This window comes from Pongo abelii, chromosome 5 (assembly GCF_028885655.2).
Source record: "Pongo abelii isolate AG06213 chromosome 5, NHGRI_mPonAbe1-v2.0_pri, whole genome shotgun sequence".
NCBI lineage: Eukaryota > Metazoa > Chordata > Mammalia > Primates > Hominidae > Pongo > Pongo abelii.
Genome location: NC_071990.2, coordinates 158512051 through 158528474, shown reverse-complemented (window position 1 = coordinate 158528474; position 16424 = coordinate 158512051). Strand labels below are relative to the sequence as shown.

The following is a 16424-nucleotide window of genomic DNA, read 5'->3' as shown; positions in this document are numbered from 1 at the left end:
TGTTTGACTCCCACTTTGGGACTGGAAACTAAGCCAACGTCTAGAACTTCTAGTGAGACTTAACTCCTTCAGAGACCAGGGAGATCCGGCTGCTTGCCGTGAACAGCATCTTTTGAAACTGACTGTTTAATCTCACATCAGGGAAACATGCTGAAAAGCAAAGTGGGGAGACCAAGAGCGGCAAGCATCCACTTCTCTCTGCCGGTCCCACTACTTCTTACTACCTTCCCACCTCTGCTCTCTTCCTGTGGCCACAGCATCATCCACAACTATTAGCTCCCACATAAAATCAGCAACAGAGTGCGATGGAGACTTGAGCAGCCAGCTGCCTGGGCTGTCTTCCTCTCAACTAATGGTAAAGTTGCTCTAAAACTAAAATGAAGGAGAGAAAATCGCAACTCTTTTACCTTACTTTTCATCATTTACAAATTATTTCCTTCTCACAATCAGCAGCCACAACTAAAGATTTTTACTCTAGGCAGCAAAATATTGCTGGAAAAAAGGAATAATGTGGAAAAAATTAAGAGTACAATTAAGTATGCAACTGACTGCCAGACTTCTGAGTGGGTAACCTTCAATAATTGAGAAGTGAGGTCTCTGACAACAGCAAACGGTGTTCAATCTGCATCTAGGATTCAAAGGCTGAGCTACCTCTATCTTCCCCCATAATGGCCTTAACATAAAAAAAAAATCATCCAAGTGGGAGCAAAGATAAAGAGGAAAGACAACATTTTATTTCTTATTTGATAAATAAAAGACTTATTTCTTTTTTTTAGGGTCTCGATACATTGCCTAGGCTGGACTCAAATTCCTGGGCTCAAGAGATCCTCCCACTTCAGCCTCCCGAAGAGCTGGAACTACAGGAGGGTACCACCATGCCATGCTACTATAACATAGACTTACACAATATTATAATTAAAATAAACTTCAATAATAAATTAGTAACAATAATGAAATAAATAATAAATCACAATACAGATCGAATAGTGTATAAACGAGAAGGCTCAGAAGCAATCTATTAATGAACTGTTAATATACAGCTATGTATCATGTAAAGTATGATCAATCATTCTCCATATCCACGTCAGATAGAACAGTAGTCATATCTAATTTTTCCCCCTCAACAAAAGATGTCTGGTCAGATGGAAGCATTTCCTGAGGCAGCACTGTCAAGCCCTGTTGTGGATTACCGATGGCCGCACCATGGGACACCCCAGCCTGGGGCAGTAAAACGTGCAGCAGCATCAGCCTGACCCACTCCCTGGGGGCTTAGGCACGGTATGGCGATTTATAAATAAGCCTTTCTGGTGCTCCTAGTAACTAAATACCCTAACAAGTCTGAATCTAATTTAGTCTTTTCCAAATTTCATCCTCCCTCCAGCCAGCATAAAGGGGTATTCTTTCAAGTATCCAAAAGACTAGGTTTACCACTGCTAGAGGGTAAATGGCCTTCTAAGGTGACTCCATTTGATTCTAGAGAAAAAGGAGGAAAATGTTGGGTCTTTTAAGAGCAGGAAAAGTCTTTTTTGAGTAAAAACACAAAACCCATCAAGACCTAACAAAACAGATGCACATCAAATCCTCTTATATGAAATACAGAAACCTTTTTCAAAAGGTACAGAAGAAATAATTTGTTAAGAAATGAAAGCAAAATAACTTTGGGAGACTAAATTTTTTTTTTTTTTCAATTTTAAAAACTTGATGCCATCCTCATGGAAAAGACCTTTAAATGACTTGAAAATTCACCTTAAGATAGTCTATTAACAGCTCAAAATCTGACACAGTCTGACAGAAATGTTAGAATGCCAAGTTCACTTCAGAGCTTACATCTGTTATAATCTGCTGCAAATTTATGACACAGTGCATCTATCAAATACAGCTGGTCCTGCTGCCCTTCTACCAAACAGGTATTCTGTCCACTTTAAGAAGCTCACCTTTCCATCTTTAAAAGAAAAAAAAAATTATATCTGTGATTAAAAAAACAATAAAAATTAAAGCAGAAAATCCGTGCAATGCCCCCTAATTCTCTTTAACATCAATCTTAGGTGGACAGCAAAAGGCAAAGACAAAACTATCACAAAAAAGCAGGGGGTCAGGGGACCAGCACAAACCTGCTGCTGAGGGTACTGCATTCCGCCCATGGCCCCGGGAGTCCGACCCTGGATGCCAATTGGATACCGCTGTGGGCCTGGGGGGCCATAGGAACCTCCTGGGTACGGACTGCTCTGCTGAGGCTGAGAATGAGGGTTACTGCCCATGCCATACAACTGAGGTCTCTTCATCACCATTGGATCCATTGGGCTGCCCTGTGAAGACATAAAAGAAGTCAGTTTATTAATTCATTCTCTATTACAAAGGCAGAAATTTGTGTTATGTTAACATATGCATTAATAACACAACTATCCTTAAGTTTTAAAAATATTAAAAACAACGATTTGACAAAAAATCCAGAAAGACATTAAAGAAAAAACCTAGATGGATACAAGAAATTTTATTTTTTACTTTTAGGAAGTTTTTAACAATTAAGAGAGCTCTGGACTAAACAATACTAAAAACGATTTTGGACCATAAGCAGAGAGAAAACATTTGCATCTAAAATTCTCTTATGCGTACAGGAAAAGAGCATGATAGTTAAGCTCACCCACCTCCTTTTAGCTTACTAGTAATAAGAGCAGAGGGTATTGAGTGATTAACATTTTCTGCCTTCAAAGTATTCTTAGAACAATGATTTTATTTTAGAACTGAGTCTGCAAGTCTTGATCAAACCTTAGTGCAACCAAGTGTTCATTAAAAAGTGAAAAGATAGATTTTAGATCATGCATATGTCCAGAGTAAAGATTTTGTTCAGAGACCAGCAGTGTGTAGGGATGAGCACTCAGACTGAGTCACAGCACCTCTCCCCATGTAAGTCAGCATCTTACCAAACACAACCAGTTCACAAGTAGATGTTGAATTTTATTTTTGGTTTGGTGAGTCAGGCCCTGGGCTTCAGGGCCGAGGTCATACAGGAGGGCTAGGCGCGGAGCCTCAGCCCTTCATGTCCTGGGGCGTCAAAGGAACAAAGCAATGGGCAGAAAGGCCCTCACCCGGTGCTACAGAAGCAGGCAGCATTCACCCAACAGCTCCTTCCTTCCCTCCTCTGCCCTTCTAAAACCACATATTGATCCTTACTGTGTGCCAGATGCTGCGTTCACACTGAGGTAAGTACATGGGGACTTTCACGAAGGCTTAAGAATTAGCAGGGTAAATTCAAGACCATCCTGGCAACATCACAAGACTCTGTCTCTACAACAAATTAAAAACTAAGCCAGGCGTGGTGGCAGGCAGACCTGTAGTCTCAGCTGTTCCGGCTAAGGCAAGAAGATCGCTTGACCCCAGGAGTTCGAGGCTGCAGTGAGCTATGATCACACCACTCCACTCCAGTCTAGGTAACACAGTGGGACCCTGTCTCTTAAAAAAAAAAAAAAAAAAAAAGAGGCTGGGCATGGTGACTCATGCCTGTAATCCCAGCACTTTGGGAGGCCAAGACGGGCAGATCACTTGAGGTCAGGAGTTTGAGACCAGCCTGACCAACATGGTGAAACCCTGTCTCTACTAAAAATACAAAAATTAGCTGGGCATGGTACTGCACGCCTATAATCCCAGCTACTCCGGAGGCTGAGGCAGGAGAATCGCTTGAACCCAGGAGGCGGAGGCTGCAGTGAGCCAAGACTGTGCCACTCCAGCCTGGGAGACAGAGCTAGACTCTGTCTCAAAAAAAAAAAGAAAAAAGAATTACCAGGATAAAGGGGAGTAACACGTCCAAGGTGGGAAGGAACAGCACGTACAGTACCACAGGGCAGAAGAAACAGCACAAGGCACTGGGTCAAGGGAGATGAACTGCCTGGTGTGTATCAGGAAATAAAAACCATCTGGATCCACGTGAAGCACGAGTTTGCGGAGATGCTAAAGCAGGCAGAAGCCAGAACATGAGTGAGCCCTGCAGGGCATTCTACAGGCTCAGGCTGCCTCTGACAGATGAACACAGGACTGCTCCCTTGGGCACCCGACCCAGCTGGAAGCAGGTCAGGTTGCCCTGGCAGGCAGGTGAGGCTGAGGTCCTGAACTGGCAGCAGTGGTGGGAGGAAGCAAGCCCAGCTCCAAGGCACAGTTAGGAGGGAAATGCGGCAGGATTTGGAGACCGAATGAGTGATGGAAGCCAGCAGCCAAATGAGATGGAGTGTGCAGAGGGAGAAGCCAATCACCATATCCCCAGGAGTGGGAGCCTTCAGTGGTTTACATAGGAAACTTGAGGCTCTGATATGAAATCCAGGTGAAAATATCCAGAAGGAAGAGACACAATGAGCTGCCGCTTGGGGAGTAAGGCCTGACCTAGAAAAATAGGTAAAGTCAGCAGAGAGGACATCCACTCCCAGAGAGCAGGGATTTTCTGTTTTATTCACTATTATATCTCCAGGGCATAAGTTGAACGGTGTACCCAGCACATTAATTGATGAATTAATCAATAGGAAGCAATAAAACCCATGAACTTTATTTAGGAGGAATATATGAAAGGAAAACAATGGGTAGTGAACAGAATCCTAGAGAATATCACCTCTTAAGGGAAAAGGGAAAATGAACCCACAGACAAGCTGGAAGAATGGTCAGAAAATGTAGACACTCTGGAGAGTGTGGTATTACAGGAGGGAAGGGAGTCAGGTGTAGCAACGAAACAGGTGTGCCAAATGCAGCCCAGGAATGCAGTCAGGTGAAGGGTAAAGGCTTCTGCTATACTTGACGAGGAGGCCACTGCTGTGCTTGGCAAGGACAGTCTCGCTGCAGAGGTGAGGGCTGAAGTTGGAAGAGGAGGGACGGAGGGGAGATGAAGATGGAAGGCAGGAGCACAGACCCCGAGAACTGCCAGTCCTCCCTTTCACCGGCACTCCCACTCCAAGGACCCATGGGTCCTTCCCCTTCTCTGCCTTCCTCAATACTCTGATGTTCACTTTAAGGATTTGGTGAATCCATTCACCACACATTTACTAAGCACCTACTATGTGTGTTGTGTCCAACACTGGAAGCAGAAGGATGAACAAGCCTCCATGTACTGGAGATTCACTGAAGGAGACAGACTAAACAGGTCACAGTGCAACACAGCAGATGTCCTGAAGGGACAAAGCACCAAGGCAAGGCGAGAAGAGGGTGTCTCACTCGGTCGGCCATGGGTTTTAACAAAGGCTTCCTATAGGAAATACCTGAGCTCAGTCCCAAGGGATCCACAGGACTGTGCCACGAGGAACCCATCTCACCTGAATGAAGCTCTGTGGAGGACACAGGAGGAAAGAGGGTGCTTTGCCCCGGGCTCCACAGCCTACAAACAACTGTTCTGCTCAAAATTCACCATGTGATGCAATTTTAAACTGTTACTACTTTCACCAACCAGCCAAGACATTGTTTGGACTTAAAATGACAGAAATTAAATGACAGTACATTTGTTTGACCAAACAATATACTGATTTTACATAACCTGAGCCGCCTTCATAATTAAGTGTACAAACATATATGTTGATATATTTGTAATAAAACTAAAATCTAGGGCTAAGAATTCATTTTCTCATAATTATTTAAATTAGAATGTATGCCTGATAAAAATAAAATGTGATTATTTTCTAGATTTTCTTGAAAAAGGTAAAACTTTTTATGGAAGTATGAAAATCAAGGCTGAGTTGCTGATTTCAAAATCAGCCAAGTGAATGAAGGGCCTATGGAGAGGCTGAGTAAATCAAATTTCAGGCTAAATTTCCAATACGGGGCCCTGAGGCAGTCCTATCTTCACATTCAATCTAGACAGCCCAGGGCATAGGAAACGTCTACTTATTTCACTTCAAATAGTGCACGACTAAAACTGCCTTAATTAAAGCAGAAATGTTAAACGGGAAAATGATTGGAATGTCTATGTTTTAATGCTATAGATAACAGTGCAGCAAATTTATCTTATCAGTGACTAAAATTGTTTTGTAATATCTGTCTCATCACTGCCATCAACTCTCACAGTCCTACTTAAAATTCAGTTAATTTGCAGCATGTCAAAAATGTTAGCTTAACCCTCAGATTTCTGAAAATCGAAAGCATGAAATACAAAGATTACCTGAACCTCTCAAAATGCATCAAATATCTTTCAATGAGACTTCAGACAGAAAAACAGACACTCATACAGTGCAAATTATTTAATTTTAACCTCTCCTTACGGCCTATTATTAAATATTCACCCACAGTCCAAATCCATCCTGCTGTGTACTCTATTTTGAGCATTAAAAATGTACAACTGAGGGTCTCAACTCCTGCTTCTCACTACCAGTCCCTTAAAGAAACTAAAAATTGGCTGAGCGCGGCAGCTCACGCCTGTAATCCCAGCACTTCGGGAGGCTGAGGCAGGTGGACTGCCTGAGCTCAGGAGTTCAAGACCAGCCTGAGCAACACGGTGAAATTCCGTCTCCACTAAAATACAAAAAAATTAGCCAGGCGTGGTGGCGTGCACCTGTAATCCCAGCTACTCGGAAGGCTGAGGAAGGAGAACTGCTTGAACCTGTGAGGGAGAGGTTGCAGTGAGCCAAGATCGTGCCACTGCACACTCCACCCTGGGTGACAGAGCAAGACGCCATCTCAAAAAAAAAAAAACAAAAAACAAATCAAATCTAGGACTTCTGGAAAACAGAAAGGCCAAGCTGCTTCTCATATGCACATCTAACCTGAAGCAATTTTATGTTTTTTGTTTTGTTTTGTTTTTTGAGACAGGGTCTCGCTCTGTCACCCAGACTGGAGTGCAGTGGCGCGATCTCGGCTCACTGCAACCTCCACCTCCCTGATTCAAGTGACTCTCATGTCTCAGCCTCCCGAGTAGCTGGGATTACAGGCACATACCACCACACCCAGCTTACTTTTGTATTTTTTGTAGAGACAGGATTTTGCCATGTTGGCAAGGCTGGTCTGGAACTCCTGACCTCAAGTGATTCGCCTGCCTCGACCTCCCAAAGTGCTGGGATTACAGGCGTGAGCCGCTGCACCTGGCCAATTTTATGTTTTTTTAACATCTATCCAGGTATGACCACTTTCATTTCTCACTGAAAGTTTATGCTCTATCAGGGTTATCATCCACATCGAAAACAGCCCTCAACAACTTCTCTAAATAGGTTGTCCAAGCATGTTTTCATTTCTAGATGGCATTCCACAACTGCTGCAGCTTGAGTTTCAATTCCAGAAAATAAGACAAGTGCTGTGAAGGCCACAATATATACACCACCATTTTCAAAGAGCTCTTAACCTAACCAGTCTGATTTTAGTTACTTGGCTTTTAATGCAATTTTTTTTACTTGATAAGACTTTCTTCCTCCTTATTCAAAGTAAACTTTTGGATGTACATGTAAGTAGGAGTTATTCTCTCTCTCTCTAAGGAAGAAATACATTGTCTATTTTTAAGAAATGTTTGTATATAGATTCTTCTAAGCATATTGGGTAGCACAATTCAGCTATATTACATGTCAGATAGGCTTTCAGAGGCTGGCCTGGGAATCCAACTGTCCTTTTTAAGATGATCCAAGTTAAAGGACAACTTGCTTATATACTTTTAGTATACTTTAGATATACTGTATCCTTTTTATATTTAGATACTCTGTTATCACGCTTTCAGAGTATCCCTACACATGTATTTATAGTAAAAGATGGCTATGTAATTGTATTTGCTCCTAAATATCAAGTTAAGGACATAGTTTATTAGATGTATCTTTATGCATACCATATTTTACTACTTTTTTTCAGCCCAATTCCTTCAACCGCAAATTGGAAAAACGCTTCACAAAAAAACAACAACAACAACAACAACAAAGAAAACCCACAGAAAGAACTATCAAATCTTGTTGATCTAAAATAATTTCTACTCATGTGGATTAAACAAGAGCTGATAGAAAAGAAAACTCTTCCCCCTTTTGAACCATTGTTTGGGAAACAACATTCTCTTACTAGTAACTAAAGAAAACTTTTGAAATCTGACTCTATTTCTCCCGCTCAAACAGGGCAGGGGGTGTTTATTCACGTCTGTAGCTGTGTACTGAATGGCACTGCCCAGCAAGGAAGCAGGGGCTCTGGATTCAGAATGGATTCACAGCCCTGTCCCACCAGGGACCTCGAGTACACTGTGACCTTATTTCTTAGTTTTCTCATTCACTAAAGGAGAAATAAAACCCACCTTGCAATTATTATGAACATCAAATTCATCAGTGCTATAAAGGCTCTCAGAGGTCACAAGGGCTATGGTAGCACCTGGAGCCCGAGGCCCACCTACTCATTGAGAAAAAATGGAACAGCCCAACTGTGCAGAAGTAGAGAATCCATGGCCCAGCCGTAACAAACCAACACAGCAGACTACACACAGGCATAGAGAGGACATGTCAGGTAACGTGCCATTTCTTCAATACTGATGCACACGGATCACAGCCATGCAAAACAAGCTCGATAAGGATCGGGGTCAGCCACAGCGGCCTGTAAATAGTTGCTGTCATATCAGGAAGCAATCTGTGTTTACTTTTCTGTGATGGTGTCTAAATATAGCTTGAAATGCCTCTGTTTTTCCCTGAGCATACTACAAACAGTTCTCTGGCTCTCTGTAAAGGGAGAACAGGAGGTGGATGCAACATGGCCGTCTAGCCTGTCTTCCTCCCTTGCACACCCGCCTGGTCACGGCACACACAGAACAGTGGGCAGTGGGCGCCCACTCCACCTCACCACAGAGGTCCCCCGTCACGTGCCAGTGACACCACCCAGAAGCCACTGTGGGACAGACTTCAGAGTTGCTGTACACACCTGCGGAAGACACAAGTAAAGACAATGATAATACTGAATGCACACTCTGGTCAGGTTCTTCTCCTAACGGCATAAAAACCCGTTTATGGCAAAAGTAAGAGTGGGCACTAAAGACTCTTCCCTTGTTTCGTAACAAGTGCCTACTCCTCTCTAAGCCAGAAAGAACCAAGAATCTCAGCTACCACTGCCACCACTACTGCAGAATGTAATCGCCAAAGAGATTCTCATGCCCAACGACACGAGGGAGGCTCGAGGTAGCAGAGCTCAGACCAGAGTCAAGTCTCCCAGCTTGGGTCCACAGTCCCTTCTCTGGTCTGGTGTGTCTACACACGATCATCAGACTGAAATAGGATAACATGCAACCCTGCATTTAAAACCACTATGTGTTTTACTTCAACTCGTGACAAAATACTGCCTGCTTATTAAGACTTGAACTAACACATTGGAACTTCAAATGTGGGTATCAACACACAGAAGTTCTTCTTTCGTTAATGCAGGAATATTTGCCACATTTTCCAATGGTACAGAAAGGATCAAGAAATGGGATTCTAAGATATTAGACAAGACTGGCCACACATGGTGGCTCACACCTGTAATCCCAGCACTTTGGGAGGCCAAGGCAGGCAGATCACTTGAGGTCAGGAGTTCAAGATCAGCCTGGCCAACATGGTGAAATCCCTTCTCTGCTGGAAGAAAAAAAAAAAAAAAAAGATATTAGACAAGGCAGAAAAGGTTGTTTTGTTATTAACTCTAAGAACCATCAAATTATCGGTGCCCTCTAACCATGACGTCATTAGCAATATTGGGGGAGAGACCTCAAAACACTCATAACTGACTGAAAAAGATGACCACTGCCGGTGTTTTTGGTCTTGGTTTTGGTTTTCTTAAGGTGCAGAGAACATATGTATTTGTGGAACCATGGAATTCTCAATTTAGCATACAGTGTCAGAGGAGTTCATGGAATCTCCTCTAGACACCCATCCAAAGATCCCAGACTTACATTATCAAATAATAACAACATATACCATGCATTTCCAAAGCACTTTAATATATTCTCACGTGATCACAATTCTTAAGACACCCTGACCAAAGATTCAAAGATTCAGCAATGAAACTCAGAACCTTAGAACTGCAGAGAGCCTCACAGGTCCGTAAGTGATGTACGTACAAATCCTTTCAAAGCATCTACAATGAATGTTATGAATTTCTTCCTCCTATGTAACAAAAGTCTGCTCCCTGTCATTTATACCCATTGGTATTACTTTGGTCCTTTGGCAGAATATTTGAAGATCGCTGTAAGCTATTTCCCTTTTCTGCATGACATATACCCATTCTCAGCCCCCTCAACACAAAAGGTATTGTGGGGGGAGTGGGGGAGCAGTTCTTGCTTCCTTTTTCTAGAACCTGCACTGCTGACAACACAGTCTAAGAGCTCTGCACTGTTGGCAGCCCCATCCCCATCAACAGCTGACTAAACCCCACCTCCCCATCTCCTATCAGACACTTGGGGAGTTGACCCTAGTAGAAGCAGTTGGTCTTCATCTCCGCTTGTTTGCATTTCGCTTATTTCTGATCACCATTCTACCAGGATGAGGTTGTTTTTCAGATCTTGATTTGGATCTGACATATTATAGTAACTGCATTTTCTAGCTTGACATCAACCATCAATGAAATCAGCATACTATTTCACCCAAGTCTTCATCAATGAAAACACTGAAGAGGTGCGAGGGGAGACAGAGGCTTGGACTCACTACCAAACCTATTCATAAAGACTGGTATTTAAATCCAAGCATCAGTGTTCTTGAAGCAGATCCGTACAGAAACCTTTCCACTGGTTCCCAGGAAACCTCCCATTCCTTTACTACTCTTGCTATGCAAGTACAATACCATATTTGCCTTTAGGTGACCACCTCTTGACCACTTCAAATTCCTACATCTTTTCTAATATATAAAATAAATCCAAAGTTTAGAAACATAATTTGGGGAAAAGGTTATAACGGAGCAGGCAGGGGGTTTCAAGTCAGACAAACCTGGGTGAGAATCCTGCCTGTGCTGCTTATTAGCTAGGTAAACTTAAGCTATTCAACAGAATATGGTCACACTCACCTCGCAGTGTTGCTGGTGGATTAAATGAGATACCACAGGATTTATCACATAAAAAGAACTTCCTAAATCTCTTTTATTTTACTCTTAACAAATTAGCAAATTGAAAGCAGAGCTAAACCACTCAATAATTTAATCTACATATTTTCCTGTCTCCCCAGCAGACTGTTAATTTTAAGGTGAAAATTTTGTCTTATTCATCTTTGCATACCTAGCACTTAGTATCATGCCTGGCATAATTAACATTTGTTGACATGAGAAAGGAACAGCTTCCTCAATACCACATGGCCGCTTAAACAGCAGGACTCTAACTAGAATGTAGGCCTCTTGATGACTACTAGATAGAAGAGGTAAAGACCCTTCTAGTCTCCCCTCCCTGCAGACAAAGCTTCACTTTTCACAAGTTCACCCAGACCACAGCTTCCATCACCTCCCCAAGCTTCTGTCTCCCAAATGCTGCTTCCCTTGGCTGCTTCCTCCAAGCCCCAGAACTCTGCGCAACATTCCTGCCCAGACATCCACAGGCTCCTCTCCGCCTCTCTCTGACCTTAGAGAAAGACACCCCATCCACCCAGACGTTCATGTCAGAATCCAGGACACATCCTGACCCCTCCTCTCCTCTCCACGACAGCCAGCTCCTTACCAAGTCAATCTGTGGGACCCCCCCATCTCTGCCAGCAGGAGATCTCCCCTCCAACCATGCTGGCCTCCACAGGGCTCTAGAAAAACCACACACATTTCAAATATGTCATTCTTTCACCTAGAATGAGCTCTGTTCTCCTGCAGAACTCAGCTCCAACATCATGTCCTTAGAGGAGCCCTCCCTGAACTCCAGGCCAGGGCAGGATCCTCTCAGAGTAACAGTGGGCTCATCTGTGTGACTACTTGATCAATGTCTGTCCCCCAGCCTAGACTGTCCCAGAGAAACAGGAGTACGGAAGAGGGGAAAAACAAGTATCAAACCCATTTATAGCTATCATCCAGGTGCCACAGAATAAGTCCAGAAAGGAAGACTATTTTAGTTCCCTAGTTTTTCCCTGATTTTTATAAATTGGCAAAACCTATTATTAGCTTCATCCCCCAAAGCTCAGCTGCTTGTAAGTCAATTCAATGAGTAAATTACTGTCTGACTAAGCTACACTTTTAAATTTAATTTAGCAAATGTAATAATTTTATGAACAAACCAAAGGCTATATATATTGTTTATTTTGAGAGTAAATTAGATCTAAAAGGAATACCAAAATAGTAATAGAATATATTTCCATTTTTCCTCACATTTGTTACTCTTGCTATCCAAAAAAACTGTAAAGCTTTTATCATGGCTTTAACATTTTCTAACATTTACATCTCTAAGTATGCAATATTGTTCATAACCATGTGTCACTACTGACAGCCTAGCAGCAAGCACTTATTTAAAAAGGAGAAATAATATGGTATATTTCCCATACAAATACAGATTCAAATTGAGAAAGAAGCTTTTGTAAGAATATGTCAAATTTTAACCCCACCACTTGTAGCTGTGTGATACTGAAAAAAGCTACCACTTAACTTCTTTGCACCTCAGTTAATGGATCTGTACACAAAGAACACTACCACTAACATTTCAGAGCTGTTATAGAACTGGAGATAATATATTCAAGTTCTTGGTACATAACAGGCTTTTTTTTAAAAAAAAAAAAAGGATAGATTTTATTATCACCATTATTATATGGAGGTATAATCCCAGAATAATCAATGAGGCATGGAAACCCTCTACTCCTCCATCAATGTGCAGAAGACAGACATTGCTAATCAATCCTAGCATTATTTTCTCTAAGTCCAGTAAGCCTCAGAATCTTTTGTCCTGCAAAGTTGCGGGCAGTTGTGTCAACTATCAGAATTTGCACAAGCAAAAAGCAATGTGCCATCTCCAGTAAAATGGAAAGAGCATAAAAGTATGTCATCAGGTACACCTGGGTTCACATCTCTCTCCTACTTCTGACAAGCCATGAAATATTAAGTGAATTATTGAAGTACTCTAAGCCTCAATTTCCCCACCTCTCAAGTAAAAACAATAATACCTCCCTCAGACAACCATTCAAAAGATGTTTAGTGTGATTTGCAAGGATAAACAATTCCAAACACGTATCAGAGCACTACGTAAAGACAGAGAAGTTACTAATTTCCCCAGCAATCCCTATGGTTGCTACCATGCCTCTTTCCAACTATTTTATCAATATTTTAAATAAACAACTTAAAAATTGTATTAAAATGCCAGTTAAGATATTAAAATTACCAACTGACTTACCTATCTTGGGACAAAGGGTGCTTGCCATGCTGATACACAGGCTATTTGCCCCTGGTTTTAAAATGCTTTTCAGAGATATGACCCTATTAGATATCTAATTTGTCAGAGCTGTAACTATGTGTAAGCATATATTGACTCTTACTGTAATGTGGTTGATTAAAGAAAAAGAAGTTAACATGACTAATATATGGTCAAATCTTATATTCTTAAAAAAAAAAAAAATTGGGCAACTAAATTCAACATACAAAGGCCAGACAGAATCTTACACTGAAGGAAAGAAGACTGCTATATAGATGCTATTAGGACAACAGACAAAATTAGAATATAGACTCTAGGTTAAAGTATGCAATTAAATCTAAGTTTGCTGACAGTGATAACTGCACTGAGGTGTGTGTAATAGCATACGCTTGCTCCTAGGAAATACACCCTGAAGTATCTAGGAGTAAAGAAGCGGAATGTATACAACCTACTCTCAAAAATGATTCTGAGAAAATGCATTATAAATAAATGATGGATGAACAGATGGATGAACAGACAGAATAATAAATGTAGCAAAATGTAAAAATGTAATGCATCAGAATAAAAGGTACATGGGACTTCTCTGCACTATTCTTGCAACTTTGCTGTAAATTTAAAATTATTTCAAAATAAAAGTTGTGTGTGTGTGTGTGTGTGTGTGTGTGTGGTTTCTTTTTTTTTTTTTTTTTTAAGAGTCAGACAAGGTCTTGCTCTGTCACACAGGCTGGAGTGCAGTGGTGCAATCACAGCTCACAGCAGCCTCAAACTCCTGGGCTCAACCCATCCTCCCACCCAGCCTCCCACATAGCTGGGACCACAAGCGTGTGCTACTACACCTGGCTAATTTTTTTTTGTAGAGATGGGGTCTTGCTATATTGCCTAGATTGGTCTCAAACTCCTGGGCTCAAGTGATCCTCCTGCCTTGGCCTCCCAAAGTGCTGGGATTATGGGTGTGAGTCACAATATCAGGCTGCTTTTTTGATATGGATTCTCTCACTCTGTCGCCCAGGCTGGAGTGCAGTGGTGCAATCTCAGATCACTGCAACCTCCTCCTCCTGGGTTCAAGTGATTCTCCTGCCCACCACGCCTGGCTAATTTTTTTGTGTATTTTTAGTAGCGACAGGGTTTTGCCCAGGCTGGTCTGAACTCTTGACCTCAGGTGATCCACCCACCTTGGCCTCCCGAAGTGCTGGAATTAACAGGTGTAAGCCACCAATGCCCGGCCTTTTTTTTTTTTTAATTAAAGGGCAAATGGGATGAAGTTCCTTACTGTTCTAATGTGCGATAATTCTAGAATCATCCTTTGTCCCTCCCTGCCAGACCTTCCAATTATGCTGTGGTATCAAAAAGAATGTGGGCTGTTAGAGATACTTCTCCTTTCTGCCCCATTCTTCGATCAGAAATCTTATCAATAAACTTCCTTGAAGATCAAAAGTAAGAAAGAGGACATAAAGGGGTCCGAAAAATCTAAACTCCAGAAGAACAAATTCAAACAAACAAGGTTAGCCTCAAGGTGACAGGCGCAGCGACCCATCGAGCCTCAGCCCGCCCTGTACCTGGACAGCCCTCTTACGCACCGCCAAGCCGATGCCTGAGCACACAACTCCAAGCCCATTTCTAGAACACTCTGTACCCAGCACAGCTGTGGCTGCCCTGTAAACGGAAGAAGCACTTCCAGACCGGGGAAATACCAGTGACTACAGCAGCCTGCCTTCACAAGGCTCCACCGTTCCCCACAGCTCTCTTATTTAACAGATACTCAATTTATCACCATCAACTGCAACCCATTGTTTATCTCTGCCTCCTTTATCAGACAGTAAGTTCTTTAAGGCCAGATATGTTTTTTTCCTCACCCTAATTTTCCTTATAGCCCCAACTTCTGACACCCAATGGACAACTATTATTGCTATTATTTCTTTAATAAAAAAACAAAATTAAAGAAACCCAAGTGCGTCTTTTAACCCTTACCTCTCTCCAAGCCATCCTTTTCTAAACAATACTGTACTGTCTTCCTAGCTGTGTCAAGTATAAGTAATAAAATTATGAAAATCGATACACTGTCTGACTTATAACAGGCACTTAATAAATATTTGGTATGTGACTGCTGGAAAGACATCCATCTCCTATTCCAAGTGCCTTCTGAATTCAAGTTATAATGCTCCAAACATACGCATTTTTTAATTTCCATGCTATAATGTCACTATTTCTAGTATTCTAAAAACAGTATTTCCCAAAGTATATGAATAGATGTTATTGTAATTAAGAATGGAAAATGTGTATAAAGCACACACCATTCTTTAAGATTCATAACATATATTAACATGGGAAAAGTCTAAAATGTCCTATATAGAAAAAACTTATTTAACTTGGTTGAACTCAAACCTGCCTGGGCAATGTTTTTTAAAGCAGAACACAGGAAAACATTAAGTAGGATGACATAAAAATGTAAAAATGCATTCCATTTTCACTGTTACCCAGGCCTACTTAGGTAAACAAACAAGCAAAGTGTCACTAATATAAAGATAGATAGAGCTTCCCTGTCGATTTTTATATATAGCTGGATAGTAACAGGAACAACAAGGTATGCTGGTCATATATCCTTAGCATTTATGGCAAATTATTAATCAAGTCCCACCTGAAACAATTTGTTAAATTGATTTTAATCACTGGGCCTCTCATTTGAAGCTTTGTATAATCAGCATTTCATTTACAAAATTAATTGCCTGATTGATTCTCAGGAGGCAGTTGCTGTCATTACCCTGCTGTCATAACTTCTGAGTAGGGTGTCACAACATGAAATTCTGACAGTATGAAAAGCACTGCTATTTTAAAAATGGGTGTGGGGAGAAAGGGAGAAAGGAGGAAAACTAAAGAAGTTACATTATGCTTTTCAGCCTAAAAAAGTTGAAAGTGTTTCATGCTAATTACACTCAATATCAATACCCTTCTGCTAAATGAATTAATATACCAATCTAGCATCAGGGCATGAAGGATCTTTACTATCTTAAAATAATAACTAGAATGTATATGGACAAACAGCAGTAGAAAATTTTACCCTACGTTACAAAATATATACATATGTCTGGATATGTCTATATCAAGATAAAAGCAGCACTATCTTAGAGTGGCATACTGTCTACTGCCAGCCATTTCAATTTCCCATACTCTTCCTTTCTTAGGC

The 16424-nt window shown here is 41.4% G+C and overlaps 1 protein-coding gene across 10 annotated transcripts in view; it reads right to left on the bottom strand.

Annotated features, from left to right (window-relative positions):
- The window catches only part of ARID1B (AT-rich interaction domain 1B), a 433110-nt gene that overhangs the window by 378898 nt on the left and 37788 nt on the right, over positions 1-16424 (bottom strand). For all 10 annotated transcript variants that reach the window (XM_024248190.3, XM_024248192.3, XM_054558365.2 and 7 more), the window contains exon 2: positions 2112-2306. In XM_024248190.3, coding sequence (XP_024103958.3) covers positions 2112-2306 — 195 coding nt within the window. The remainder of the gene's footprint in view (positions 1-2111; positions 2307-16424) is intronic.